This window comes from Pelophylax lessonae (assembly GCF_965119305.1).
Source record: "Pelophylax lessonae genome assembly, chromosome: 4".
NCBI classification, from domain to species: Eukaryota; Metazoa; Chordata; class Amphibia; order Anura; family Ranidae; genus Pelophylax; species Pelophylax lessonae.
In genome coordinates this window covers 91,135,657-91,162,893 of record NC_138771.1, presented here as the reverse complement: position 1 = coordinate 91,162,893, position 27,237 = coordinate 91,135,657, and the positions used below count along the sequence as shown (strand labels likewise).

At 48.4% G+C, this 27,237-nt stretch overlaps 1 protein-coding gene across 1 annotated transcript; it reads left to right on the top strand.

Moving 5' to 3' along the window:
- The first annotated feature begins 2,625 nt into the window (after positions 1-2,625).
- Positions 2,626-24,617, top strand: BCL2L10 (BCL2 like 10). Its single transcript, XM_082254675.1, has 2 exons — positions 2,626-3,045; positions 24,294-24,617. Exons 1-2 carry the CDS (start codon positions 2,662-2,664, stop codon positions 24,420-24,422), a joined length of 513 nt encoding a protein of 170 aa, XP_082110801.1. The 5' UTR covers positions 2,626-2,661; the 3' UTR covers positions 24,423-24,617.
- The last annotated feature ends 2,620 nt before the right edge of the window (positions 24,618-27,237 follow it).

Genomic DNA, 27,237 nt, shown 5'->3' with positions numbered 1-27,237 from the left:
ACACGGGGTATACCTGTATCCATAGACACGGGGTAAGCCTGTATCCATAGACACGGGGTATGCCTGTATCCATAGACACGGGGTATTCCTGTATCCATAGACACGGGGTATACCTGTATCCATAGACACGGGGTAGCCTGTATCCATAGACGGGAAGCCTGCTGTATCCATAGACACGGGGTACGCCTGTATCCATAGACACGGGGTATGCCTGTATCCATAGACACGGGGTACGCCTGTATCCATAGACACGGGGTATGCCTGTATCCATAGACACGGGGTACGCCTGTATCCATAGACACGGGGTATGCCTGTATCCATAGACACGGGGTACGCCTGTATCCATAGACACGGGGTATTCCTGTATCCATAGACACGGGGTATACCTGTATCCATAGACACGGGGTAGCCTGTATCCATAGACGGGAAGCCTGCTGTATCCATAGACACGGGGTACGCCTGTATCCATAGACACGGGGTATACCTGTATCCATAGACACGGGGTAAGCCTGTATCCATAGACACGGGGTATACCTGTATCCATAGACACGGGGTATGCCTGTATCCATAGACACGGGGTATGCCTGTATCCATAGACACGGGGTATTCCTGTATCCATAGACACGGGGTATACCTGTATCCATAGACACGGGGTAGCCTGTATCCATAGACGGGAAGCCTGCTGTATCCATAGACACGGGGTACGCCTGTATCCATAGACACGGGGTATGCCTGTATCCATAGACACGGGGTACGCCTGTATCCATAGACACGGGGTATTTCTGTATCCATAGACACGGGGTATGCCTGTATCCATAGACACGGGGTATGCCTGTATCCATAGACACGGGGTATACCTGTATCCATAGACACGGGGTAAGCCTGTATCCATAGACACGGGGTATGCCTGTATCCATAGACACGGGGTATTCCTGTATCCATAGACACGGGGTAGCCTGTATCCATAAACACGGGGTATACCTGTATCCATAGACACGGGGTAAGCCTGTATCCATAGACACGGGGTATGCCTGTATCCATAGACACGGGGTATTCCTGTATCCATAGACACGGGGTATACCTGTATCCATAGACACGGGGTAGCCTGTATCCATAGACGGGAAGCCTGCTGTATCCATAGACACGGGGTACGCCTGTATCCATAGACACGGGGTATACCTGTATCCATAGACACGGGGTAAGCCTGTATCCATAGACACGGGGTAGCCTGTATCCATAAACACGGGGTATACCTGTATCCATAGACACGGGGTAAGCCTGTATCCATAGACACGGGGTATGCCTGTATCCATAGACACGGGGTATTCCTGTATCCATAGACACGGGGTATACCTGTATCCATAGACACGGGGTAGCCTGTATCCATAGACGGGAAGCCTGCTGTATCCATAGACACGGGGTACGCCTGTATCCATAGACACGGGGTATGCCTGTATCCATAGACACGGGGTACGCCTGTATCCATAGACACGGGGTATGCCTGTATCCATAGACACGGGGTATGCCTGTATCCATAGACACGGGGTACGCCTGTATCCATAGACACGGGGTATTTCTGTATCCATAGACACGGGGTATGCCTGTATCCATAGACACGGGGTATGCCTGTATCCATAGACACGGGGTATGCCTGTATCCATAGACACGGGGTATTCCTGTATCCATAGACACGGGGTAGCCTGTATCCATAGACATGGGGTACGCCTGTATCCATAGACATGGGGTATGCTGTATCCATAGACGGGAAGCCTGCTGTATCCATAGACACGGGGTACGCCTGTATCCATAGACGGGAAGCCTGCTGTATCCATAGACACGGGGTACGCCTGTATCCATAGACACGGGGTACGCCTGTATCCATAGACACGGGGTATTTCTGTATCCATAGACACGGGGTACGCCTGTATCCATAGACACGGGGTACGCCTGTATCCATAGACACGGGGTATGCTGTATCCATAGACACGGGGTAGCCTGTATCCATAGACGGGAAGCCTGTATCCATAGACACGGGGTACGCCTGTATCCATAGACACGGGGTATTTCTGTATCCATAGACACGGGGTACGCCTGTATCCATAGACGGGAAGCCTGTATCCATAGACACGGGGTATTCCTGTATCCATAGACACGGGGTACGCCTGTATCCATAGACAGGGAAGCCTGCTGTATCCATAGACACGGGGAAGCCGATGTTAGATCGGGCAGAAGCTGAGGATTGTACGGAGTTCTCCGGTCTTTCCTCCGTGGTGTGATGACGTCAGAGAAGGGAACACTCTGTTCCGGTGTAGAGTACAATCGTACATTCAGGAATACCCCGGAGAGCTTCCCATGACATCAGATACAAAGGAGGGGCGGGGCGATCAATGCCATGAATCCCCGCCTAGATATCCGTAGGAACGTCCTGTGACCAATCAGAATGAGAAGCGTTATCATACTTCCTATCTGAATATTTCTTTCATGAATGAAAGGGGCGGGCCGGCCAATCAGCGTTTAGAGTCCTAGCTGGGCTTTAACAAAAGCTATGTGAGCTGTGAGTGTGGGTCAGTGGCAGTGTGGAGAGCGGAGAGGACGGAGTGCTCTGTGATTGGTGTCCGGGGTGGGCGTGGTGCCGTTTTATGGAGTGATCTTCCTCATACTATGTCGGATCATCTGCAGGAGGAAAGCCGGGCTCTGTTGGAGGATTACCTCCAGCGCTGCCTCCGCCAGGACTGTCAGCCTCCTCCGACCCCCGTAGGGCACACCCTGTGGCGGGTGACCGAGGAGATCCTCACCAAGAACCGGGACTTCTACGAATCGTGCGAGCTGCTGCCAGGAGATCCGCGGAGGACCCTGGAGCAGGTGGCGGCTCGGCTCCCGGAGGACGGGGGGCTCAACTGGGGCCGGATCATCGGGCTCATCGCCTTCACTGGGGTGCTGCTGCAGAGGAACAAGGCTGGGACCGCCCCCGAGGAGCTGGCCGGGGTGCTGAGCAGGTTCCTGGTAGTGGAGCACGGGGACTGGTTCCGGGAGCACGGAGCATGGGTAATCCATCCATCCATCCTATCATCACCTCTCTACCATACAATCTCATCACCTTTATCATCAGGGCACAGCCAATCCGTACATCTATGTGATATGATTGTACACAGATTGCACAGTGTATGGCCAGTTCCATGATGACCAGGCACAATACAATCCTTTAGATGTGCCATCAGTCTATGTAGTATATGGATCCACCAGACTGGATTAACATTGCATGAATTGTTTAGGTTTGTCCTATTACAGTTTTGGAAAATCTAAACTGGATTGTACAATCAGATTGCATAGTGTGTGGCTGGTTTACAATCTGTATAACCTTCAGATCTTCTACCATCACATATGTAATAGGAGGACTCATCCAAACAATCCATGAAGGCAGACCCTTGTGTTACATAGGTGGGGAGGAGATTGTACAATCAGATTGCATAGTGTAAAGATGAGCATGCACTATACAGTCTGTATAATCGCCTTTGGATCATCTATCAGATGTGTAATCGTAGGAGCCATCCACACAATCCATTCACTCTCTGTCCATTCAGGCAGACCCTTGTACTATACAGGTCAGTGATGGAGAACCTTGGCACCCAAGAATGTTTGGGAACTACATTTCCCATGATGCCCCTGCACTCTGCAGTGTAGCTGAGCATCATTGGAAATGTAGTTCCAAAACCTATGGGGTGCCAAGGTTCGCCATCACTGATATGGGTAATGGGTAGATTGGAAGGAGATTGTACAGTTTGGTGGCATTGTGTATGGCCACAGCTTGGGTAACCATAATCTGATTGTACATTGTTCAATTTTAAAAAAAGGATGACCATGATGGAGACACACAAATGGCATGGCTGAATGATGAGCGGCACATGGTGGTGGTTTCCATTGATCCAAGGCAATTGGTTGCAGTAATTGTGTGAAAAATGTAATTAACCGACCCTGTACTATTCACCCCCCATACTATCCATCTACCCCCCGTACTATTGTGTGGGGTGTTTTTTGGGTCACTCAACTGTCTGTTTCTCATCATGCAGCTGTGTTTTACATCTCATTTGATATGCAATCCCTTTTCAGACTAGACACCGATCATTCAGTTTTATTGCACAGTGTATGGCCACCATAATTCTCAGCAGTGTAAGTGATGTCACCCCCCCCCCCCCAGGGCAGGAGGGGATCCAGTGGCTGCTCTGACAGCTCAGCTTTATAAAGATGCCAGTGGCCTGGCTGTGTATGGTGGGGCGGGTGTCCCGGCTGTGTATGGTGGGGCGGGTGTCCCAGGGTGGTCTGGCTGTGTATGGTGGGGCGGGTGTCCCGGGGTGGTCTGGCTGTGTATGGTGGGGCGGGTGTCCCGGGGTGGTCTGGCTGTGTATGGTGGGGCGGGTGTCCCGGCTGTGTATGGTGGGGCGGGTGTCCCGGGGTGGTCTGGCTGTGTATGGTGGGGCGGGTGTCCCGGCTGTGTATGGTGGGGCGGGTGTCCCGGGGTGGTCTGGCTGTGTATGGTGGGGCGGGTGTCCCGGGGTGGTCTGGCTGTGTATGGTGGGGCGGGTGTCCCGGCTGTGTATGGTGGGGCGGGTGTCCCGGCTGTGTATGGTGGGGCGGGTGTCCCGGCTGTGTATGGTGGGGCGGGTGTCCCAGGGTGGTCTGGCTGTGTATGGTGGGGCGGGTGTCCCAGGGTGGGGTGGGTGTCCCAGGGTGGTCTGGCTGTCATCACTGAGCACGACTTTACTATTTATTAAAACTGGAGTGTACATCTTATCTGGTTTGTCTCTGCATAGTAACCAATCAGCTTCCAGGTTTTATTGTCAGAGCTTAACTGAACAAGCTGAAGTTAGAAGCTGATTGGCTACCATGCACAGTTGCACCCAATTGCACACTCCCCAGTGTTAGTAAATCCCCCCTCAGTATATTGCAGAGTGGTGAATGACTGACCCGTGGCCTGAGTTCTGATGACTCAGTCTGACTGTTCCAGTCTCCTCAATGGCTTCTCTGAGTCACAGGCAAAGTATTTCTGCTGGAAATGGCTCATCGTGCATCCAATCTGTAAATGGTAATTGTTTGGATCTTATGTCACTGGGGAGGGCTGATCTCCGGAAACGGACTGTCAGATGTAATGATGTGCAGTAACCCTTCACTGACAGCAGGCTTTATGTACACCCAATCTGTGGAATTTCATAGACTCATCATGTAAATCTCATTTAAAGTCCTTTTCTGTGTTCAATCTGCCACTGTCCTTAAAATACCACCAGGTGATCTGCCAGGCATTTCATGGTATAGGGTGACCACGCTGCCTTTCTCTAAAGTTGTGTGCGTGTGTCACCCTTTCACATGTGCTGCCAGCAGAGATCCTATGCTTCCATGAATATGCCAAGCATGTTCCATGGTTATAACCACTCATGTTATAGGGTGACAACACTGTCCCTATCTCCCAATTGTATGTCTGCGTTGTCACATGTACTTTTAGAGGGGACTAAGGGTGGACTTACTAAAGGTGAATAGGCTGCTAACCTTACTAAGGAAGATGCACATTGCAAGGAAGTTTACCTCTGCAGCTTGGGGGTATGTGGTGAAATCTTACTTTGCAAAGAACAACCAAGGGATATAAAACTGTAATTTTGCTTGCATTTAAAGGATGTTGGCAGCGCTTCACTAAGCAAAGGGAAAATTCCCTTACAAAGTGCAACTAGCAGGACACACTAGCGTACACATATTGGACTTGCATGTTCCTGGTTAAACGAGGAAATTATGTGGTTATATGTGGGTGATTGGGGAGGAGGGAGGTAACTGTGGCTCAATCACCTCTTTTTAGTTAGTTACTGTGAACCCCTTAAAAGAAGTGTGTGTTTTTTTTTTTTTTTTAATCATACTTGCCCTTTAATCATACTTGCCTAGGGGGAAGCAGCATTGGTCCAATGCTGCATCTGTGCCCCGGCGCCTTTAACCACTTAAGCCCCGGAGGATTTGGCTGCTAAACGACCAGAGGGTATTTTGCGATTCGGCACTGCGTGACTTTAACGGACAATTGCGCGGTCGTGCGACGCTGTACCTAAACGAATTTGGCGTCCTTTTTTTCCCACAAACAGAGCTTTCTTTTGGCGGTATTTGATCACCTGTGCGATTTTTTGATCACGCGCTATAAACAAAAAAAGAGCGTAAATTTTGCAAAAATAGCAATATTTTTCCCTTTTTTTATATGAAATTCCCCCAAAAAAAAATGTAAAAATCAAAATTTTTTAATATTTTCGGCCAATTTGTTTTATGCTACCTATGTTTGGTAAAAAAAATCACAAAAAGCGTATTTTGATTGGTTTGCGCAAAAGTTATTGCGTTTACTAACAAAGGGAAAGATTTTTGTCATTTTTGTTGGTTTTTTTTTAACGCGTAATGGCGGCGATCTGCGATTTTTTTTTTTTTTTTTTTTGCGGTACTGCGACATTGCGGCGGAAAGATCGGACCCTTGACTGACATTTTTGACACTTTTGGGGTTACCAGTGACATTTCTACAGTAATCAGTGCTATATATATGCACTGTTACTGTAAAAATACACTGGTAGTGAAGGGGTTAACTTTATTTGAGAGGGAGGGGCTGTGTGTGTCCCTAGGGGCGTGATTCTAACTGTGATTGGCTGTGGCTTCAACTGTATGCAGAGTGATCAATGGATCTACATAGTAGATCCATGTGATCAGCTCTCATACAGAGAGGAGAATGACAGGCAGCTTGTTTACACAAGCTGCCTGACTATCTCCCTCTCCCCCGCCGATCGCAGAGTGGCCGGCGGCGATCGGGTCCGCCGGTCACACGCGCGGGGGGGTCCGTGACCACGCGGGAGCGGGAGCGCGCCTCCGGCGGCGCGCGCGCGCTCGCTCCCTAAACCCTCACAGGCGAGCGACGTAGACCTACGTCACTTTGCCTGTGAGGGGCTGACCGCCGCCGTAGATAGTCGTGCGGCGGTTGGCAAGTGGTTAACACTGAGAACTGAGCGATCAAACACCGCCAATCGGTTTTCACAGCTCCCTGAGCAGAGCTGCTGCCTGTCAGTGAACGAGCTTTGGCTGTACTCCTGCTTTAAGCCCCAGGGCCGGTCCACACTGGAACAGATGTGTTCCATACAGTCCTAGGTATTCTGGTTGTGACAGCCCATTCTTTTCTGTGGGAATACCAAACATACTGGAACATGGAAATGGGGGCCCTTTTCACTTGTGTTACCACAGGGGTTTTATTGTGCATTGCATGCATGCAATTGGGGGGGCCACCATATTAAAATTGAAGGTGGCCCCCAATGCACAACCACCATTACTGTAAAAGGATCCTAGGGCATGCACCAGTTCATGTGGTCTGGTGCACTTCTTGGGCCTCGTTAAGTTGGGTGTACTACAGCATACACCTGTGCCAGGGCTGTTTGCCCGTATAGGGGTGCACCAGTGTCTGATTCAGGCAGTCCCATTCAGTGCCGGGACAAGGTCAGTTAGAGCCCAGGGCAAACATGCCAAATTGCCCCCCCCCCCTTGATATGAGCATTGTCTGAGCACTAATCTGCATACTCCCCCCCCCCCCCCCCCCCCGATCAAATCGTCTCTCCCCATATGCCCCAGCACAAAATTTCTTATCTATTGCTGCCCCCCCAAGTTCCCTTAACGCAAATCCCCTCTTCCCCAATCTCCTTGTGGTGTGCCCCCCTCTTACATAATACCACAGTGCCCAGGGCACCTGGTCCTGTTCATATCAGATGGGATGCAGCCGCTGTTCTAAATTCTACAGCCATGTGGGTGCATGGCCTTGAATGACCCCCAATGACATGAAAAGGATTGCCTGCACAGGGATGTAGAAGACACCTGGGCGTCCCCATGCAGGTAAACACGGCCCTCCCACGGGTGTACGCTGTAGTATGCCCATGTGAACAGGGTTTACCTTCTGTAAAACCTCCATTGAAGGACTGATGCACACCAGGCGTTCAGCCGCTGGGCATGAGATTCCAGTTTTTTTTTCTGCGGGTGGAAGGGGGCATAAAACAAGGCTGAAAACTGCAGGTGGACTGGGCACTAGGTGATATGAATGTTCTGGCAGTATGTGCCCACGGGTGAATGCCTGCAATATGCACTTCTTGCATACTGCACCATCCAGACACATCAGCTTTCAATCTTCTATAGAATTTTACAGCCTGATGGCAGCAGGACTTGTGCCCTCCACCCATATGGAAAGGAGGGGTCAAAGGGTTGTGCCATTGGCAAGCCAAATATCAAGAACGCAAAGTGCCCCATCACATTGGCATTAGCAAGGGGGCCTTTTTTATTGAAAAGTGTAATGTGATGTTTCGGAGCCCCAATGGGCTGAAGGGTCCCTGACTTTTTCTAATGCTGGTAACTATAGTTGGCTATTCTGATATTGGCCAAATGGGTCACATTCATTCTTGGGTGTGTTTTTAGGGGTACGTATCCCGGCACAATGCATTGCAGTGTGTGAATGGGAATTTGTCATGCTGGTATACACCTTGAGTAAAGCATCAGATGTAGGCTGCCATTTGAACTGCCAGGTGCATATTGGTTCCAGGGTCGTGATGTAGAGCTTTTTACATTGCCGCCACCCAGAGGGCATGGACACCTTTGGGGTGAATTAGAGCGGAGACTGCAAGCCAGGCCTTCTCTTCCAACATCAGTGCCTGATTTCACAAATGCGCTTCTGGAAGAATGGTCAAACATTCCCATAGACACTCCTAAACCTTGTGGACAGCCTTCCCAGAAGAGATGAAGCTGTTAGAGCTGCAAAGGATGGGCCAACTCAATATACAGACTAAGACCGGGATGCCATTAAAGTTCGCGTGTAAAGGCAGGCGTCCCAATACTTTTGGCATTATAGTGTACGTACATTCCGGAGGTTTTGGGTTACTTTGCCATTCTGCTTAAATGCCTTCTGTGAATATGGGCTCTTATTACTAATCTTTGTGAAATACTAGTTGCCTGGCAGTCGTGTTGAAGCTCTTGTGTGCATTCAGTCAAAGGTGCTGGAAAAGGTACATATGTAAAGACGCATGTAGTAAGTGGTAGCTTGCAGAGGAAAGGTGTGGACTGAGCTGTGTAGAACATCATGGCTGCCTGTTCTGATGTCTGTGGGGGTATATACACTCACCGGCCTCTATTAGATACACCTTGCTAGTACAGGGCTGGACCCTCTTTTTGCCTTCAGAACCGCCCTAATTCTTCATGGCATAGATTCAACAAGGTGTTGAAAACATTCCTCAGATTTTGCTCCATATTGACATAACCTCACGCAGTTGCTGCACATCATGTGAATCTCCCATTCCACCACTTTTCAAAGGTGCTCTATTATATTGAGATCTGGTGAGTGTGGAGCCCATTGAGTACAGTGACCTCATTGTCATGTTGCAGAAACCAGTGGTGAGATGATCTGAGCTTGGTGAGATGGTGCATTATCCTGCTGGAAGGAGCCATCAGAAGATGGGTACACTGTAGTCATAAAGGGATGGACATGGTCAGCAACAATACTCAGGTAGGCTGTGGTGTTAACTATGTTCAATTGGTACTAAGGGGCCTAAAGTGTGCCAAAATATCCCCCACACCATTACACCACCAGCCTGAACCGTTGATACAAGGCAGGATGGATCCATGTTTCTCTTACGTCCTCCGACAGTCGCCGCCTCTTCATATTCGTCACATATGGGGTATTAGACTTTGCTCCGAAGGAGTAGCTAGGCAACAGAATATGTTAACAATAAAGCTTTAACATATCCCACCCTCAAGGGGTGGTCCCCTCAGTCAATACCCTCCTACTTCCTGCAACCATATCTCAGTTTTAATGTCTAGCTTGTCAGGAGTGGCTGGCTCTCTCTGTGCTGGGACTTTTTGTCCCAGACTCTTTCTTCTTTTTAATATTTTGTTTGAGTTTTCTCTCTACCTTTACTTAGCTGTTATTTTTGTCAGCATTAGTTAGTTCTTCGGACGAAGAGGATCATGCGGACTGGGTCTCGGGCTGATTCCCCTGGTCGCAGGTCGTGGGTCAGTGGCTTCCCAGTCTGCCATCGAGCGTTCAGCCAGGTAACGCTCCTGGCACAGTGAACGACCCATCCCTGTTCGGTGCAGGGATGATTGGTGAGGTGGCTACCTCACTGGACGCTGTGCGGTTTCTTAACCTCCATTATGTGCGTCTTGAATTGCGACTCTCCCTGCCTCATGTGCAGCGGCTTGTTCGCCTGTGCGGGTTCCCCACGCCATGTGAGGTAAGTGTATTTATGTGGGGACCTGTCTGTCTGGGGGGGTCTCAGTCTGGGACTGTGTAACCTGCCTTTAATCACACTGCTTGTCTCCCTATCTCTCGGCTGCATGCTGTGGGCTGCAAGGGGGGGGGGGGGGAGCTGTATGACACTGTGTGTGTCAGGCTGGGCAGTGTGAGGTGCTGTGTGCTGTGGGGCATGTTTTTTCTTGGCATGTTTGGGCATATACAGCGATCGCTGCGGCGATCTAACATGTATCCTTATATTGGGATGTAATGTGTGTGTTTTTTATGCACTGTGGAGCGGCGTTTTCGGCGCCAAACGACGCCATTTTACCGGCGCCCGCTCCGGCCGCATGGTTTACATGCACGGCGGCCATTTTCTTGTAGCCTCCATAGGCTTACATAGAGCGCCCTGGCAGCATCACTTCCTCTTTCCAGGAACACCGATCGAGGCAGCAGCAGCAGCGGGGTCTCCTCAGGTTTTATCCTTCTGTTCTTGTTATCCATTGCCTGTACTCAGTTTGTATATTCCCTGTGGGGGTCTCATTGTGCCTGAGTGTGGTGCGGTGGGCTGCGCTTGCCGCGCTTGCTAAAAGGGGGCAGTTAACCCTTGGTTGTCTGGCATTACAGGGGCAATGGATTCTCAGGAGGGCAAGTTTCCCACAGTATTGGTGGAAAGCCAGGGGACCGCTGTTTCCCCCCCAGGGGGGGATTTAGCCACTATTGTGGCTGGCCTTGCTGCCCAGGTGCAAATGCTGGTGGCTGCTCAATCTACTAAACGGCCCAGAGTTGCTCTGTCCTCTGATTCTGAGGGTGAAGGTGATGGGGCTGTTCTGGCAGGAACCCCCTATCGGGGTCCCGCTCCTCTCTTGATCTAGTGGGGTCTGAGGTAGAGGCTGAAGTTGAGGGGGTTGATAATTCTCCCCCTGGCTCGCCTGAAGAGCTTGCAATCATGGATGAGTTGATTGCTTCCATTAAGCAGACGCTACGTTTGCAGGACGAAGTGTGTCCCCCCGCTGCTTTGGCGGCTTATGGGACGCAGAGAAAACGCAGGACGCCGCAGGTTTTTCCCTGCAATGCTGATTTTTAGCGCGCTGTTAAGGATCAATGGCGCGATCTGCGCAAGCCTTTTGCGGTACCAAGTAAATTCAAGCTGCGTTATCCTTTCTCGCCTGCCACTGATGAACGGTGGTGTGTGCCTCCGCCAGTGGATCATGCAATTGCGGTTTTGAACAAAGCCACTGCGATTCCTGCAGAGGGTTCCCCTGTTTTCCGTGATGCCACGGATAGGAGACTGGAGTCCCTTGCCCGTCATACTTATTCTGTTACGGGCTCTATGCTTAAGGCTCTGTTTGCTTCTCTCATGGCGGCCCAGGCGATCGCAAGTTGGACGCAGATGCTTAGGCGCGTCCTAGTGGCCGATTCGGCCTCGGCGGCGACCCTGGATATGGTGGATCAGATCCACCAGGGTGTCATGTATCTGTGTGATGCGGACCTGGACCTGATTCCGTTGGCTGCACGTGTGCACAGCGTGGTGGTGTTGTCTCGCCGCCTGGTTTGGTTGAAATGTTGGTCGGTGGACCAATCTTCACGTAAGACCTTAGCCAATCTACCTTATGATGGGTCTCGCCTTTTTGGGGAGTCCCTGGATGTGTTGATTAAGGGGATCACCGGGGGTAAGAGCACTCTCTTGCCCCATTTCCCCAAGGCTAAGGGGGCTTCTGGGAAGAAGCATGCAAATTTTCGGCCCCCTCAGGGGTCCTTTCGTGCCTTTCGGCCGCACTACAAGGGCAAACCGTTCAAAGGCCAAGGCTCACAGAAGAAGCCCTGGTCTGGGAAACAGAAGTCCGGCCAATCCGGACCTGCTGCCCATAACAGTTCGGCCTGAAGGGGCGCCCTCACCCAGTTTTGGGGTGGGGGGACGCTTGCTCGGTTTTCTTCAGCCCTGGTTGGCCCGTGTGCGGGACAGATGGGTTCTGGAATTCGTTCGATCTGGTTACAAGATCGAGTTTCTCTCTCGGCCGGAGAGCAGATTTTTTCCCTCAAATCTTCAACTGTCTCCAGAGCGACTGCGGGATCTGCACCTGGCGGTGCGGGACCTGAGGGCTCAGGGAGTGGTGGTTCCGGTGCCTCATCGGGACAGATTTCGGGGGTTTTATTCCAATCCCTTCACCGTGCCCAGGAAGGAGGGCAAGGTTCGTCCGATTCTGGACTTGAAGGCTCTGAACCGCTCTGTGCGGGTTCGCAAGTTCCGCATGGAATCCCTGCGCTCGGTGGTGGCTGCCCTGGTTCCGGGGGAATTCATGGCCTCCATCGATTTGAAGGATGCGTACCTTCACATCCCCATATTCGAGGGTCATCAGAGATACCTTCGATTTGCCATTGCGGAGGATCACTACCAGTTCGTGGCGTTGCCCTTTGGTCTCGCCTCGGCTCCGCGGGTCTTCACCAAGGTGCTTGCACCGGTTCTGGCATTATTGAGGGCCCAGGGCATTTCTGTCCTGGGGTATCTGGACGACATTCTGGTTCGGTCTGCGACCAGACAGGGTCTGGAGAAGGACCTGTCTGTCACAATGCAAACTCTGCAGGAGTTTGGTTGGACGATAAATGTTCCAAAGTCGACACTGAGTCCGTCGGTTCGTCTCCCCTATCTGGGAATGATACTGGACTCGGTGCAGGCGAAGGTCTTCCTGCCGGAAGACAAACTCGGGACTCTTCAGGAGGAAGTCAGGTCCCTCAGGGACGTTCCACACTCGTCTCTGCGGACGTGTATGAGATGTCTGGGATTGATGGTCTCGGCCTTCGAGGCGATTCCTTTCGCGCAGTTTCACACGCGGGGTCTCCAAGCGGAGATCCTGTCCAAGTGGGACGGGCGACCTCAATCTCTGGATCTTCAGATCTCGTTGAGTCATCGCACCAGGGAAAACCTTCTGTGGTGGCTCCAGTCCCCGTTGGTGTCCGGGGGCAAGTCGTTTCGTCCGATCTCGTGGACGATAATCACCACGGATGCCAGCCTGTCGGGCTGGGGTGGTGTTCTGGGCGTTCGGTCCGCCCAGGGGACCTGGTCGGAGGGGGAGTCTTCCCTCCCGATCAACATTCTGGAATTGCGTGCGATAAGGCTCTGTCTTCATCGCTGGACGGACCGGCTGCAGGGCTGCCCGGTTCGGGTGCAGACGGACAATGCCACGGCGGTGGCCTACATCAACCACCAAGGGGGCACCAGGAGTGCCCTAGCGGCTCGAGAAGTGGCCGACATTCTGTCTTGGGCCGAGACTCATGTCCCGGCGATAACGGCGGTTCACATTCCGGGAGTGGAGAACTGGCAGGCGGACTATCTGAGTCGCCAGACCCTGGATCAGGGGGAATGGTCTCTCCACCCGGCTGTCTTCCAGATGTTGTGCGCGAAGTGGGGTCTTCCAGATGTGGACCTGTTTGCGTCTCGCCTCAACTACAAGGTGAAGAGGTTCGTGGCAAGGACGCGCGACCCTCGGGCAGACGCGTCGGACGCGTTAGTGGCCCCGTGGCATCAGTACAGGCTGATGTACGCGTTTCCACCGATTCAGTTGCTGTCCAGGTTCCTTCGCAGGTTACACTCGGAACGCAGCACGGTGATTCTTGTGGCACCGGACTGGCCTCGCCGGTCCTGGTACGCAGACCTCGTGAATCTGGCGGTCGACGCCCCTTGGCGTCTGCCTCTTCGAGCCGATCTACTGTCTCAAGGACCGATTTACCATCCTGCTTTACAGTCGCTGGCTTTGACGGCCTGGCTGTTGAGACCGAGGTCCTGAAGGAGAAGGGTCTCTCTCCAGAGGTCGTTCATACTTTGATCAACGCGAGGAAGTCTTCCTCGGGGAAGGTTTATTACCGTACTTGGAAGGCCTATTTTGCCTGGTGTGAGTCCAGGGGGTTTTCACCCCGCACGTACTCGGTTTCCCGTGTGCTGTCTTTCCTTCAGACGGGTGTCGATCAGCGTTTGGCGCTGGCTACGATAAAGGGTCAGGTGTCTGCGCTGGCCGTTCTGTTTCAACGTCCCGTGGCTTCCAACTCCTTGGTTGGCACTTTTATTCAGGGTGTGCGGCATCTGGTTCCTCCTAGGAGGGATCCTTTGCCCCCTTGGGACTTGAATCTAGTCCTATCTGTGTTACAACGTGCTCCTTTTGAACAGATCAGGGAGATCTCGTTGTCTATGTTGTCCAAAAAGGTCGCCTTTTTGGTGGCGATCACTTCGGCTCGCAGAGTGTCGGAACTGGCGGCTTTGTCCTGCAAGTCTCCGTACCTGGTTGTTCATTTGGTTAAGGTGGTCTTGCGACCTAATCCTTGTTTTCTGCCGACACGAGTTTCGGAATTCCATCTTAACGAGGATATTGTTTTGCCTTCGTTGTGCACGAAGCCTAAACATCCAAAGGAGGTGAGATTGCACTCTCTGGATGTTGTTCGGGCGATAAGGGTTTACCTTAAATCGACTGAGTCTTTTCGTAGGACGGACTCCTTGCTTGTTCTTCCGGAGGGTCCTCGGAAGGGCATTGCGGCTTCGGCCTCTACCATCGCCAAATGGATCAGGCAGACCATTGAACAGGCCTATGCTTTGCAGGGGAAGGTTCCCCCCTGTACCTGTGAAGGCGCACTCTACTAGATCTCTGAGTACGTCTTGGGCCTGCCGTCATGGGGCTTCTGTAGCCCAGGTGTGTAAGGCGGCGACTTGGTCGACCGTGCACACTTTCACAAAATTCTACAAAGTAGATGTTCAGGCATCGGCGGATGCTTCCTTTGGCCACAAGGTTCTTAGTGCGGCTGTTCCATAGGGTCCCTTGTTGGGGACTCCTGGCTGTTGGGATAGTTTTTTGTATCCCCTGGTTTTTTTGTCTTTTCCTGGGTTGTTGCTCCTGTTGAGCACTTATTTTTGCTGTTGCCCAGCTGGTTTCCTTCCTTGGGTAAGGTTCCTTTCTTTGATGTGGAGACTGCGTTGCCTTTCGGCGCGGATGCGTTTCCCACCCCTCATGTTTGCACTGCTTTGGGACGTCCCCATATGTGACGAATATGAAGAGGCGGCGACTGTCGGAGGACGTAAGAGAAAACGGAATTTTTGTAAAATCTTACCTGTAAAATTCCTTTCTCTGAGTCCTCCGACAGTCGCCGCCCCCGCCCCTCTTTTGGGGTTTGAATGTATACTCTACTGCTATTCCACTAAAACTGAGATATGGTTGCAGGAAGTAGGAGGGTATTGACTGAGGGGACCACCCCTTGAGGGTGGGATATGTTAAAGCTTTATTGTTAACATATTCTGTTGCCTAGCTACTCCTTCGGAGCAAAGTCTAATACCCCATATGTGACGAATATGAAGAGGCGGCGACTGTCGGAGGACTCAGAGAAAGGAATTTTACAGGTAAGATTTTACAAAAATTCCGTTTTTCTGGCCCTACCATCTAAATGTCGCAGTCATCAGACCAGGAAATGTTTTTCCAGTCTTCTATTGTCCAATTTTGGTGAGCCTGTGCAAATTGTAGCCTCAGGAGTGGCACCCGGTCTGGTTATCTGCTGCTGGTGCCCATCTGCTTCAGGGTTTTTGTGTTTTTTGTATTCAGAGATGGTATTCTGCATACCTTGGATGTAACGAGTGGTTATTTGAGTTACTGTTGCCTTTCTATCTTCTGCCCATTCTCCTCTGACATCAACAAGGCATTTTCTTCCACATAATGGCCACTTACTGGATATTATTCTTTTTTGGACCATTCTCTGTAAACCCGAGATGGTTGTGCATGAGAATCCCAGTAGATCAGCCGTTTTTGAAATACTCAGACCAGCCCAACTGTAGGGTTGCCTCATAGTCCATTTAAACCAGGACACCTAATAATTTCACAGGTTCTAAGGCTAATATAATGCACATCAGGCACCAAGTGAGTTTAAAGAGGAAGTAAACCCTCCTCTGACACTTGTACCTATAGGTAAGCCTATGATGAGGCTTACCTATAGGTACTGTAAATATCTCCTAAACATGTACCTTTTAGGAGATATTTACCTTACATGCAGCCAGTGACATCACTGGCGCATGCGCTCTGAAGGAACAGCCGCTGGTGCCGTTTCTTCAGAGACCCGTGCCGTGACTGTCGGCTCCCGCGCAGGAGTGACGTCACCGCGGCTCCGGCCAATCAGATGGCCGGATCCCGGAAGACGGGCGACTGTACATGTCGCCCGTCATAGAGGTGAGCGGGCGGCACGGCGGGGGCTCCTTCTAAGGTAAGTATTGCATAATGAGCCAGTATGCGATGCATTCTAGCTCATTATGCCTTTCTCTTTCAGGGTGAAAAAAAAAAACAAATAATAAAATAAAATTTTGAGTTTAGAACCTCTTTAATTACCACCTTAATCGGCCACAGAACCTGTGTAATGTGTCCTGGTTTAAAGGGCTGTGGTGGCAACCCTACCCGTCTTGCACCAACAATCATGTCACGTTCAAAGCCACTTAAATCCTTTCTTCCCCATTCTGATGCTTGGTTTCAAGTTGTCTTCACCATGTCTAGATGCTTAAATGCATTAAGTTGCTGCCATGTGATTGGCTGATTAGCAATTTGTGTTACCAAGCAATTGAACAGGTGTACCTAATAAAGTGGCCGGTGAGTGTAGATTGGCTTGGGAGAGTGAGATGAATGTAAATGATGATATCCAGCAATCTGAGGATTTATCTATTAGAAATCTGCCTGCTGTGGAGTAAATGGATCTTTATTTCCTGAAAAGAGACAGACAGGTGTTCTGCCATTTGTCGCTTCTCGTTGTTGGCAGGTTTCACAATGGAAATCAAATTTCCTTCTAGCAAGCACCTGGGCTGTACATTGAGAAGGGACTTTCCTCACTTCTGCTATGTCAGCAATCTGCCAATATTAATTTCTCATTTTCTTTTGAAACGAGGCCCACGCATATCATTTTTATATATTGGTATGGGGTTTTTTCTGTTTAAACTTTTCCCAGTAAGTTACCCTGACATCTGTCAGAACTGGTTCCTTATTGTGCCCATATGCATGCAGAAAATATAATAAAGGTTCATTCATATACTAGTAGGTTCCCTCCAATATTGGACCCTTAGTGTGTTCTGCGGAAGGGTTAGGGGGCGAGGACCACCACGTGTTTTAGAAAGACCGGGGTGGATTTGATTTAAATCATCTCAATTTAATCCTAATTTCTTTTGTTCAATGATGGACAAGGCTTCATATCTTCATTTGAAGGATGGGCTATGCTGCTCTTCCTAGGAGTAGAACTCTAGGTGAAAAAGGGTTGGCAAAGCTTAGCTATGCCTATGGGGCAGTCCCAGGGGGTATATTCCCTATTCCCACTTCCTGCTCTAGTCTAGGATCTCCCCCTTTTTTATTTATTTTCTGAACTTTGTTCCATTTATTGTGTGGTGTGTTTTTTTTTTTTCCCTTTACAATCAAGTTGTTCCTGTGAGAACTACAATCAACGTACTAAATTGGGTGAGGCACTGGATACTATAGATCAGGGGTCTTCAAACTATGGCCCTCCAGTTGTTCAGGAACTACAATTCCCATCATGCCTAGTCAGGTCTGTGAATGTCAGTTTTACAATGCCTCATGGGATGTGTAGTTCCGCAACAGCTGGATGGCCGTAGTTTGAGGATCCGTTCTATAGATCCTTACAGTCGTCCCAGTCTGGTCAGCGCGTGCAGACCTCAGCTCCACACTAGGTCGGCTGTGACACGGTCCCACTGGAGGGACTGGCACGTGACCTGGTCGCAGCATTCCTCTAGGCCGCAGTACCCCCCCCCCATGCTGAGATGGGGAGGTGATCTGTTTGGAGTGAACCCTCGTCTGGCTCCAAGGGTATGCTAAGTAGTACCACACCCCTCCCTCGAATCTGGGGTGACCGCGGGGTCCTCTAAGGGTCGGTGGGTTGCCTAGGTCCTTCCTTTCCACATTTCTCTCATCCCCCTCACTGGCAGTTCCCCCTGCATGGGCTTCCCTCCCCAGGCTCAGTGAGTGAATGGTCTATGTTACTGCAGTCTGTCACCTCAGTGAGGTGAAGGACTGTTCAGGTGGGGTGAGTTTCAGTTGCATCCGGACTGCTTTGTGTGGTGAGCAGCTGGATGTCTTTTTTTTTTTTTTTTTTTTAAGGTGCTGGGGAAGCTCCCCGGCTGGTAACCGCGCGCCGTGGGTGGCCATTTTCTTGTGGAGTACATGTGTCCGTTCAGTCGGCGGGCCATGTTTTTTCGGTATTGTGTTCTAGGCAGAAGTGCAGCCATTTTCTTGTAGCTGTAGCTATCCCAATAATATAACAATTTAACTTTTATGGTAACAAAGGGCGTAACGTAAGCAGGCTAAGAGCCCATTCAGACTAGCGTGACTTTTCAGCCTGACAAGACGCTGTCGGTCGCGGTCCATTGATTAGCACAGGACCCGTTCTAATGGGAGCGACACAAAGGGTCCTGTACTACTTTGGGGCAACCTGGGAGCGACTTGCATAGACTTTCATTATGTGAAGTCCCTGCAAGTCGCAGTGCACGTGACTTCACAGGTCGCCCCCACCCCCCCCCCAAAGTCGGATCGCCTCAGTGTGAACCGGCTCTTATTCTAATCTGGGCTCAAAAGAATGTAAACATGTAATGAGAACCTTATCAGTGCCGTGTGCACAAATAGAAAACAATACAGACTTTACAGTAGTGATATGTCCTGGATTTGTATGGTTATCTGAGCAAGAGTTTCTAGATATTCTATTTTCTGGATTTGCTAGAATGATTTGAGCCTTCCTATACAATAAATCTTCTAGTTCTGAGGCTGACTGGCCTAGTAAATGACAGAGAAGTCAGATGACATATTTGTTGGCTCTCGTAGAGTTGAAGAGTGAGTTGCCTGGAATTGGAAAGGTTAATGAGAATCACAAGGCAGAAAAGTTTTGTGTTTGCTCACATTAATTGTAAAGAGCAGAGTTCCGGAAGGTATTGAGGGTATAACTGTTTACACAGTCATCTGCCAAGCAGGATTCAAACATTACCATCTGGAGACTATTGCTTCCATACTTCATTCTGCTGAATAAAGATCCACTAAACAGCTGCTCAGTTGTGTCTCTGATCCTTCCATGGAACCCCGGTGCTTATCTGGAGAAGAGACGCATGCAAGGGATGTAATGAATATTTGTAGGGAGCAAAGCTGACTTCAGAGCGGAGGTCTCCATTAACCTCCTCGGTTTTAATAATGGATGTAACTTGATATAGAACTGACAGATTTCACCTTTTATATTCTGCAATGTGAAGCCTTTTAAAAGAATGAGTTGCCGACGTTTCAGGTGAAATCGGATGGATTTAACAAATTCAGCTCGCAGGTTTAACCCCTGCCTTTCATGACCAGGCCACTTAAAGAGGTTGTAAACCGTGGCGGTTAACCAAGGGGGTGGGGGAACTGTAAGGCAATTGTATGATGTGCTAGTATGTATCTCATACTAGCACATTATGGAATACTTTCCTTAGAACTAAGCCCTGCTGCGGCACGCTGTCACTGCTGAGGGCTGACCTCTTCCCCCGGTCTGTCTTCCAGGTTTGTGCACTCCAGCCGTGTCTTTGGCCGGTTCCAGTAAGGAATGCTGGACCATCATGGACCGGTGATGTCACTGGCTGCATGCAGGGTATATATCTTCTAACTGTCCCCTTTGAGGAGATATTCATTTTACTTTTAGGTAAGCTTTATTATTGGCTTACCTGTAGGTAAATGACCAAGCTGGGTTTACTACCACTTTAATGCAATACTGCACTGCCTTACTTTAACTGACAATTGCATGGGCGTGCGACGCTGTACTCGTACAAAATTTCCCTTTTTTTTTCTTTGCGTTTAAAATTCTGATTTTGGGGAAAAACAATATTTTATTACTTTAAAAAAAAAACATTAATTTCTGCTAAACAATATTTTTTTCTCTGCTATAAAAAAGCTATCAAGAACTGGTAAAAAAAATCAAATCAATTTAGGCCTATATGTATTCTGCTACATATTTTTGGTAAAAATCCCAAAAGGCGTAAATTGGTTTGCGCAAATGTTGGTCTCTACAATCTATGGGATATTTTCAAATTTTTTTTTTTACTAGTAAGGGTGGTAATCTGGGACTTGGCAGGACTGATATTGCTGCAGACAAATCACACACTTTAGACACTAATGCAGTGATCAGTACTAAAAATATGCACTCACTGTAACATGACACTGGCAGGGAAGGGGTTAACATCAGGGGCGATCAAAGGGTTAACTATGTTCCTAGCCAGTGTTTGTGCTGGCGGTGCTTATACTAAGGAAGGGTATGGATCCATGTCCCTGCATAAACACATTATCCTTGTTTATATAGGCAGACTGGCATTCTGCCTGTGTAACGAATGTTTAGGGGCCCGCTACCTGGAAGTGCAGGATCAGGTGGGTGTGTTTCTGCACAAAGCCGCCGCCCTGTATAGTAAAACTGCTAGAGGGCGGTTGGCAAGTGATTACAATTTTAGTAGTGATGGAAGGCTTTATGGAAAGTCTGGACTCAGGAGCCCAAAGAGGCAAATGGGTGGTCCACCCTGAAGGGGAGAAACTTTTCCTGCCCTTGACCCGATTTCCCCTTAGTCCTAATCACACCCTCTGTACTGGCCCTCGTCTTCATACATAGTGGGTTTATTACCCTAAAATTCCACTTTACTTTAGGTAGTGAGGCATTCTGTAACACTGCGTTCACCATAGGTGGGGCAGAAAGCCTATGAAGCCCACTCATGTCTCATAACTCCCATGTTACGGGTGTAGGGACACATGGATTCTGCTATTCTTTTGATATTTTTTTTTTTGGTCTTATTCTCATTTCCAATGGGAATAATTTAGAATGCAACTACACTGTTTGTTTTTAATCAGTAATTTTTTATTTTCTCTTGAGAAAATTATTGGAAAATAAAATGCTAATGCAGTGGAACTTCTCCCAGAACGCTAGTGAGGTTTTTTTTTTTTTCTTGGCTTAAAGTGATCCTAATCTCTCTGGGGTTGATTTACTAAAACCGGAGTGCAAAATCCGGTGCAGCTCTGCATGGATCAACCTATCTGCTTCCAGGTTTTTTATCAAAGTTTAATTGAACAAGCTGTTAGAAGCTGATTGGCTACCTTGTACAGCTGCACCAGATTTTGCACTCTCCAGTTTGAGTAAATCAACCCCACACTGTTTAATTTACATTGTCCCTTCTATTTTTGTATATGGCCGCTTTCACACGGGGTGGAATTCGTCCAAGTTGGTCCACCTGTTCGGTGGGGAATCTCTCGGCTGATCCCTGCTGAGCAGGCAGATGAGGTCTGTGTCTGCTTCACTATGAAGAGCAGACACTGCCCACTGCTCTCTATGGGGCGGTCGGATGGGAAGGGATCTGCATGTCCATTTCTATCAAATTGTCATCTGATCCGCCAGACTGATAACTAAACTTATCCTCATCTGTCTGTTTTTAGCGGATCAGATACTGGTGGGGTGAAGGCGGACACATGTCCACTGACATCCGCTGCCCCATAGAGAACAATGGGTAGTCCGTTTTGGTCCACCTGACAAACGGACAGGAGGACCCGATTGGCCTTCTGGCATGAAAGGGGCCTATGGATGATTGCACTATCCTCCAAGTACAATTTTCCTAATCCATCTACAGCTGTCACATGACCCAGATGTTTCCTAGCTTGTCTGCAGTGAAACCTTAGCAGTAGGAGCTTCTGCTGCTGGTCACATGTTTAAAAAAACACAGCCTCTGGAATAGAAGGAACATTATCGATAAACTATAAAACATTCATACTAATATATTTGAAATCAAATCTTTATTTTTAGGCAATGACATGGTGTGGGTGGATTTCTGCCAGTCATAGCCTGTGTCACGGCCCGTCCAACCTGTGTCTTTGCATAAGGGGGAAGTGAGGCCTCCATCAATCTACTTGTTGTTCCACCCCAATTTAGCTGGTTAGTGGGCATGGAGGGAGGGAGTGGGCTGTCATTTTCCACTGTGTATACTCCCACAGAGGGCTCTGCTTCCAGTAAAGACGTTGGACCTCTGCTATGAGGCGGCTTTATGGGATTGATGTGTCTGTATTTCACGAATGTTTGTGAGTAGCTGATTTTAACTTTTATTTAATAAACTCGCTGAGGATAATGCGCTAGGCTGGTGCGCCCTTTCTTTGTTTTTGTATTACATTGCATTAAAAGGGTCCTGTGTGTCTTTGGATCCGATTCAGGTGCGAATTCAGACACCATTTGGGATCAGTTTTGCACCTGAACTGGTGAACAGGGATGCACCGGACCCCCAGGCATAAACCCATAGCTGCATGTGTGAATCCGGCCTAAATCTTGGGTAAAACGTTGATAAACAAACCCCTTAATACACTGCTCAAAAAAAATTAACTGAGTATAGCATCAAGACACTTAAACTTCTGAGAAATTGATCTGGTCATTTAAGTAGCAGAGGGGGTTGTTCAGTTTCAGCTGCTTTGGTGTTAATGAAATTAACAGTTGCACTAGATAGGCAACAATTAGACAACTTCCAATACAGGAATGGCTTTACAAGTGAAGGAAACTGACATACTTTTTTTTCCCAAATGTTTTCTGATTTTTCAGTAGTGTTGCATTTGGCTTGGGTCAGTGTCACTGATAGCATGAGGTGATACTGGACCTTAGAGGTTGCACAGGCAGTCCCAACTCCTCCAGGATGGCACATGAATACGTGCCCATGCCAGGTTTCCTGTGTCACCCAAGCACAGTCTCAAGCATGGAGGAGATTCCAGGAGACAGAAAGTTACTCTAGGAGAGCTGGACAGGACTGTAGACTGTCCATAACCCATCAGCGGGACCAGTATCTGCTCCTCTGTGCAAGAAGGAACAGGATGAGCACTGCCAGAGCCCTACACTAACCTCCAGTAGGCCACTGGTGTGAATGTCTCTGACCAAACAATCAGAAACCGACTTCATGAGGATGGCCTGAGGGACTGGCGTTCTTGTGGGTCCTGTGCTCCCTGCGCAGCACTGTGGAGCTTGATTGGCATTTGCCATTGAACACCAGAATTGGCAGGTCCACCACTGGCCCCCAGTGCTTTTCCTAGATGAGAGCAGGTCCACCCTGAGCACATGTGACCGATGTGAAAGGGGTTTGGTGAAGCTGTGGAGAATGTTATGCTGCCTATAACCTCGTTCAGCATGACCGGTTTGGTGGTGGGTCAGTGATTGTTTGGGGAGGCATATCCATGGAGGGACGCACAGACCTCTACAGGCTAGACAATGGCACCCTGACTGCCATTAGGTATCAGAATTAAATCCTTTGACTCATTGTCAGACCCTACACTGGTGCAGTGGGTCCTGGGTTCCTCCTGGTGCATGACAATGCCCAGCCTCATGTGGCGATAGTATGCAGAATTGATACCATTGAATGTCTCCCCCACCCCCCCACGCTCAACTCGCCTGAATCCAATAGCACACCTTTGGGATATTCTGTTCCAGTCCATCTTATGCCGCCAGGTTGCACCTCAGTCTGTTCAGGACCTCAGTGCTGCCCTGGTCCAGATCTGAGAGAAAATGCCCCAGGACACCATCTGTGGTCTCATTAGGAGCATGCCCTGACGTGGTCAGGCATGCATACAAGCACGTGATGGCCATACAAACTACTGGGTACCATTCTGAGTTGCGGCAATAAAATTTCAGCAGAATGGACTAGCCTGATGCATCATTTTTTCACTTTGATTTTCGGAGTGTCTTTGAATTCAGCCCCCTGTAGGTTGAGGATTTTCATTTCCATCACACAATGTGGCATCCTTTTATTCCTAACACATTACCCAGTCAATATCAGTATAGATATCCAGCATGATATTTTCCCCCATTGAGATCTCATGTGTTTTCAAAGTGTTTCTTTAATTTTTTTTTGAACAGTGTACAATATTCAAGTACAAGTGCATACAGCCATTCACTTCTATGGCTGCCTGTGGCACCCTGGGTGCAAAAAAAGATAACTGCTAAAATATTTGTGCCAACTGTATTGGTCTAAATATTGATCTTCTTTGTTGTTGTTTTTCAGGAGGGATTCCACAAATTTTGTAGCAAGCATGAGACTGGCCAGGTACAAGATAACAGATTTTCCAATGCCTTGATGGCAGCTGCTGGTTTTGGGATTGCTGGATTGGTCTTTCTGTTGACTGTAAGATGAACTATTGAGGAAATACCTGCCACCAATGATCACGGATAACTTCATGGACCATCGCATAGGACTTTGTTCTCAGCTGTTGTTGCCAAAGATCTCGCATCAAGACTTTTCAAAAGGACATTTGGTCGACCGTGTAGCTTGGAACAGTTTTCACTGCCATTTTGCTGTAAAATGTTCTTGTGGATTTTTTTTTTTTTTTTTTTAAATGGACACACAAACTTCTTTTAATTCTAAACATTGTGATTGGGGAATTGACAAAACTAGACCAAAAAGCAATTAAAATACCTTTATATGATATCATCATGTAAAATGCACTAGATGTGGTGTTTGTTTTTTGTTTGGGTTTTTTTCTAGGATATAATGGTAGCATTTATATTAAAGTGTAAACCATATTTGTGTAAGACTTACTTATAGGGTGGTCTTACATTTTAGAAACTTCTAGAAAGTTGCATTAGAATAAATGCCCCTTCTAATTTGGCTAACTTGGATCTAAGATTCACAAACACAGCATAGTACTTTTAGAAGGCAAAGGGCAGGTTAGTATAGATTTGGCGCAGCCATTTTGACTTTGGCTTTCATAGGTTTAGCTGTCGGTGATAGAAAAGGATTCCTGATTGGCTGTTTTTTGTATTGTGCTTTTCCTAAAGGAAAAAGAGCTGGTGTCTACTACAGCACACCAGCTATTGGTCCCATAATTCTTGTGGGACTTTAAGTCGCAGATAACAGTAAATATTTTCCAATCCAGGATAATACTGAACATACAGCGATTCTAGGCATGTGGATTGTAAATTTCAATGAAGTAGCACATGTTCTCTTTTAAACATTCATGGCAAACTAGTGGACGTTTTTGATAAATGTTTCACTGCGACTATATTAATTTTTAACCTATACGTTGCAAATTTGTATTTATGCTATAATATATTCAGTTAGTCCACCCCATGGAGATCTGGCATCTCTGTGTAAGCATTTGTAACTTTTTTTCCAAGGAAAAAACAATAATATATTCTATTGTGCTTGATGTATGATCTGTACCATATTTTTTTATTTTTATGGACACGTATCATGTTTTAATAAATATTTGCATTTGAGATATGATGGAGTCTGTCTGTTTTGGATTATTTTTTTTCTCTTCCAAATCTCTCCTCTTGCACAAACTATTTAGATCAGAATGGTCACCCTGAAAATCTTGCTTATTAAGCATATATAAAGATTACAAAGTATATCACAATCCAACATCTAGAAGTCACTTGTTCAGGGCATAATGCATTACATGTATTGGGAGTTTGTTATGCATCACCACTTTGAGTGTTGCTCTTCAATGCAAGATATAAGTTGTTGGGTATGTGCACATCTAGAAACTATTTGGTTCCATTTCTAGCCTTTTTATCATTTTGTATGTATGTGTGTATATATGTGTGTGTGTGTGTGTATGTATGTATGTATATATATATATATATATAATTTTCAAAAGTTTATGTAGGACAGGCAATCCAGGACTAAGAGCCCATTCACACTGCAGCGGCACGACTCTGTACTACTTCGGTGGCGACCTGTGAAGTCCCGTGCACCGCGACTTCGGCGCGACTTGCACAGACTTCATATAACGAATGTCTATGCAAGTCTCTCCGCGGTCGCCCCGAAGTAGTACACGTTCCTTTTTCTAAGTCGGAGCAAGTTGTGTCTCTCCTATTAGAACGGGTCCTGTAGCAGTCAATGGGCCGCGACTTGTCAGGCTGACAATTCGCTCTAGTGTGAATGGAGTCTAAGTGTTAGAAAACAATTTTTCAAAAAAAAAGTAGCTGTACAGATGTGAATATAGATATAAGTGGCATCTAACCAATCACCAGTATACCATCTATACAATGAAGCAGTAGACGACACTTTTTTAAAAAAAAAAAATTTTCTCTATCGCTCATTGACAGACGTAGTCCTCGGTGATACAGCACCTTCGGGTTATGTTGCCTCCACAGGAGCAGGACTAGACAGGAAATTAAAATGCTCTGGCCACACCCTAGGGGCAGTCCCAGAGGGTATATCCTCGCTCTCTCTGCCTCAGCAAATCAGTTATTTTCTGTCTAGTTAGGAGTAAGGACCTAGATACCTTGCTGGGATCTTCGGTCCTGGCAAGATTTTTTTTTTTCTTAAAAAGATTTTTTTAGACAGCTTTTTTCTCCAGTGTTCCTGTGAGATCTTCAAGCAAGAAAGCTGAACTGGGCGATGGGCTGGATGTTGAGATCCGGTGGTCACCCCAGTTCAGCCTACGAGCGCGTGCAGGCCATAGCTCCGCGCTGGGTCGGCCGCGACAAAATCCCATTAAGGGACTGACCCCGCGAGTTAAACGTCTCGCTGAAACGCCAAAGACCATGAGTCACGGCGTCCGTATTGGTCGACAGCCCTCCCGCCCCGGTGGAGAGGGGTACTGTCAGGAGTTGGTGCCCGCCTGGTTCCGGTATGGTGAGTAGTATGTTCCCCCTGACGGGTCTTGTGGTGAACGCGGGCCCCTCTCTGTATGGTAAGATAGAGTCCCCCTCTATCCTATAACATGGCACAGATCCCCCTACTTTGAGTGTGATTTTATGTGCAAAAAGCCAGGAGGCTTGGTTTGGGAGCTAACAATCTAATTGTATACATGTTTAAAAGATTGTAATCAGTGGCAGTCTGGGAATCTTACTGTGATAAGAATAAGGTACCTACCAGTCAGAAGCCACGGACATGTAGACTGCCTTCCTAGTCAAATCTCCAGCTATAGCAGGCCTTCCGAAGGCCATGAGGTCCGCCAGGGCCGGTACCGCCAAACACGCCAAAAAATCCCCATGCA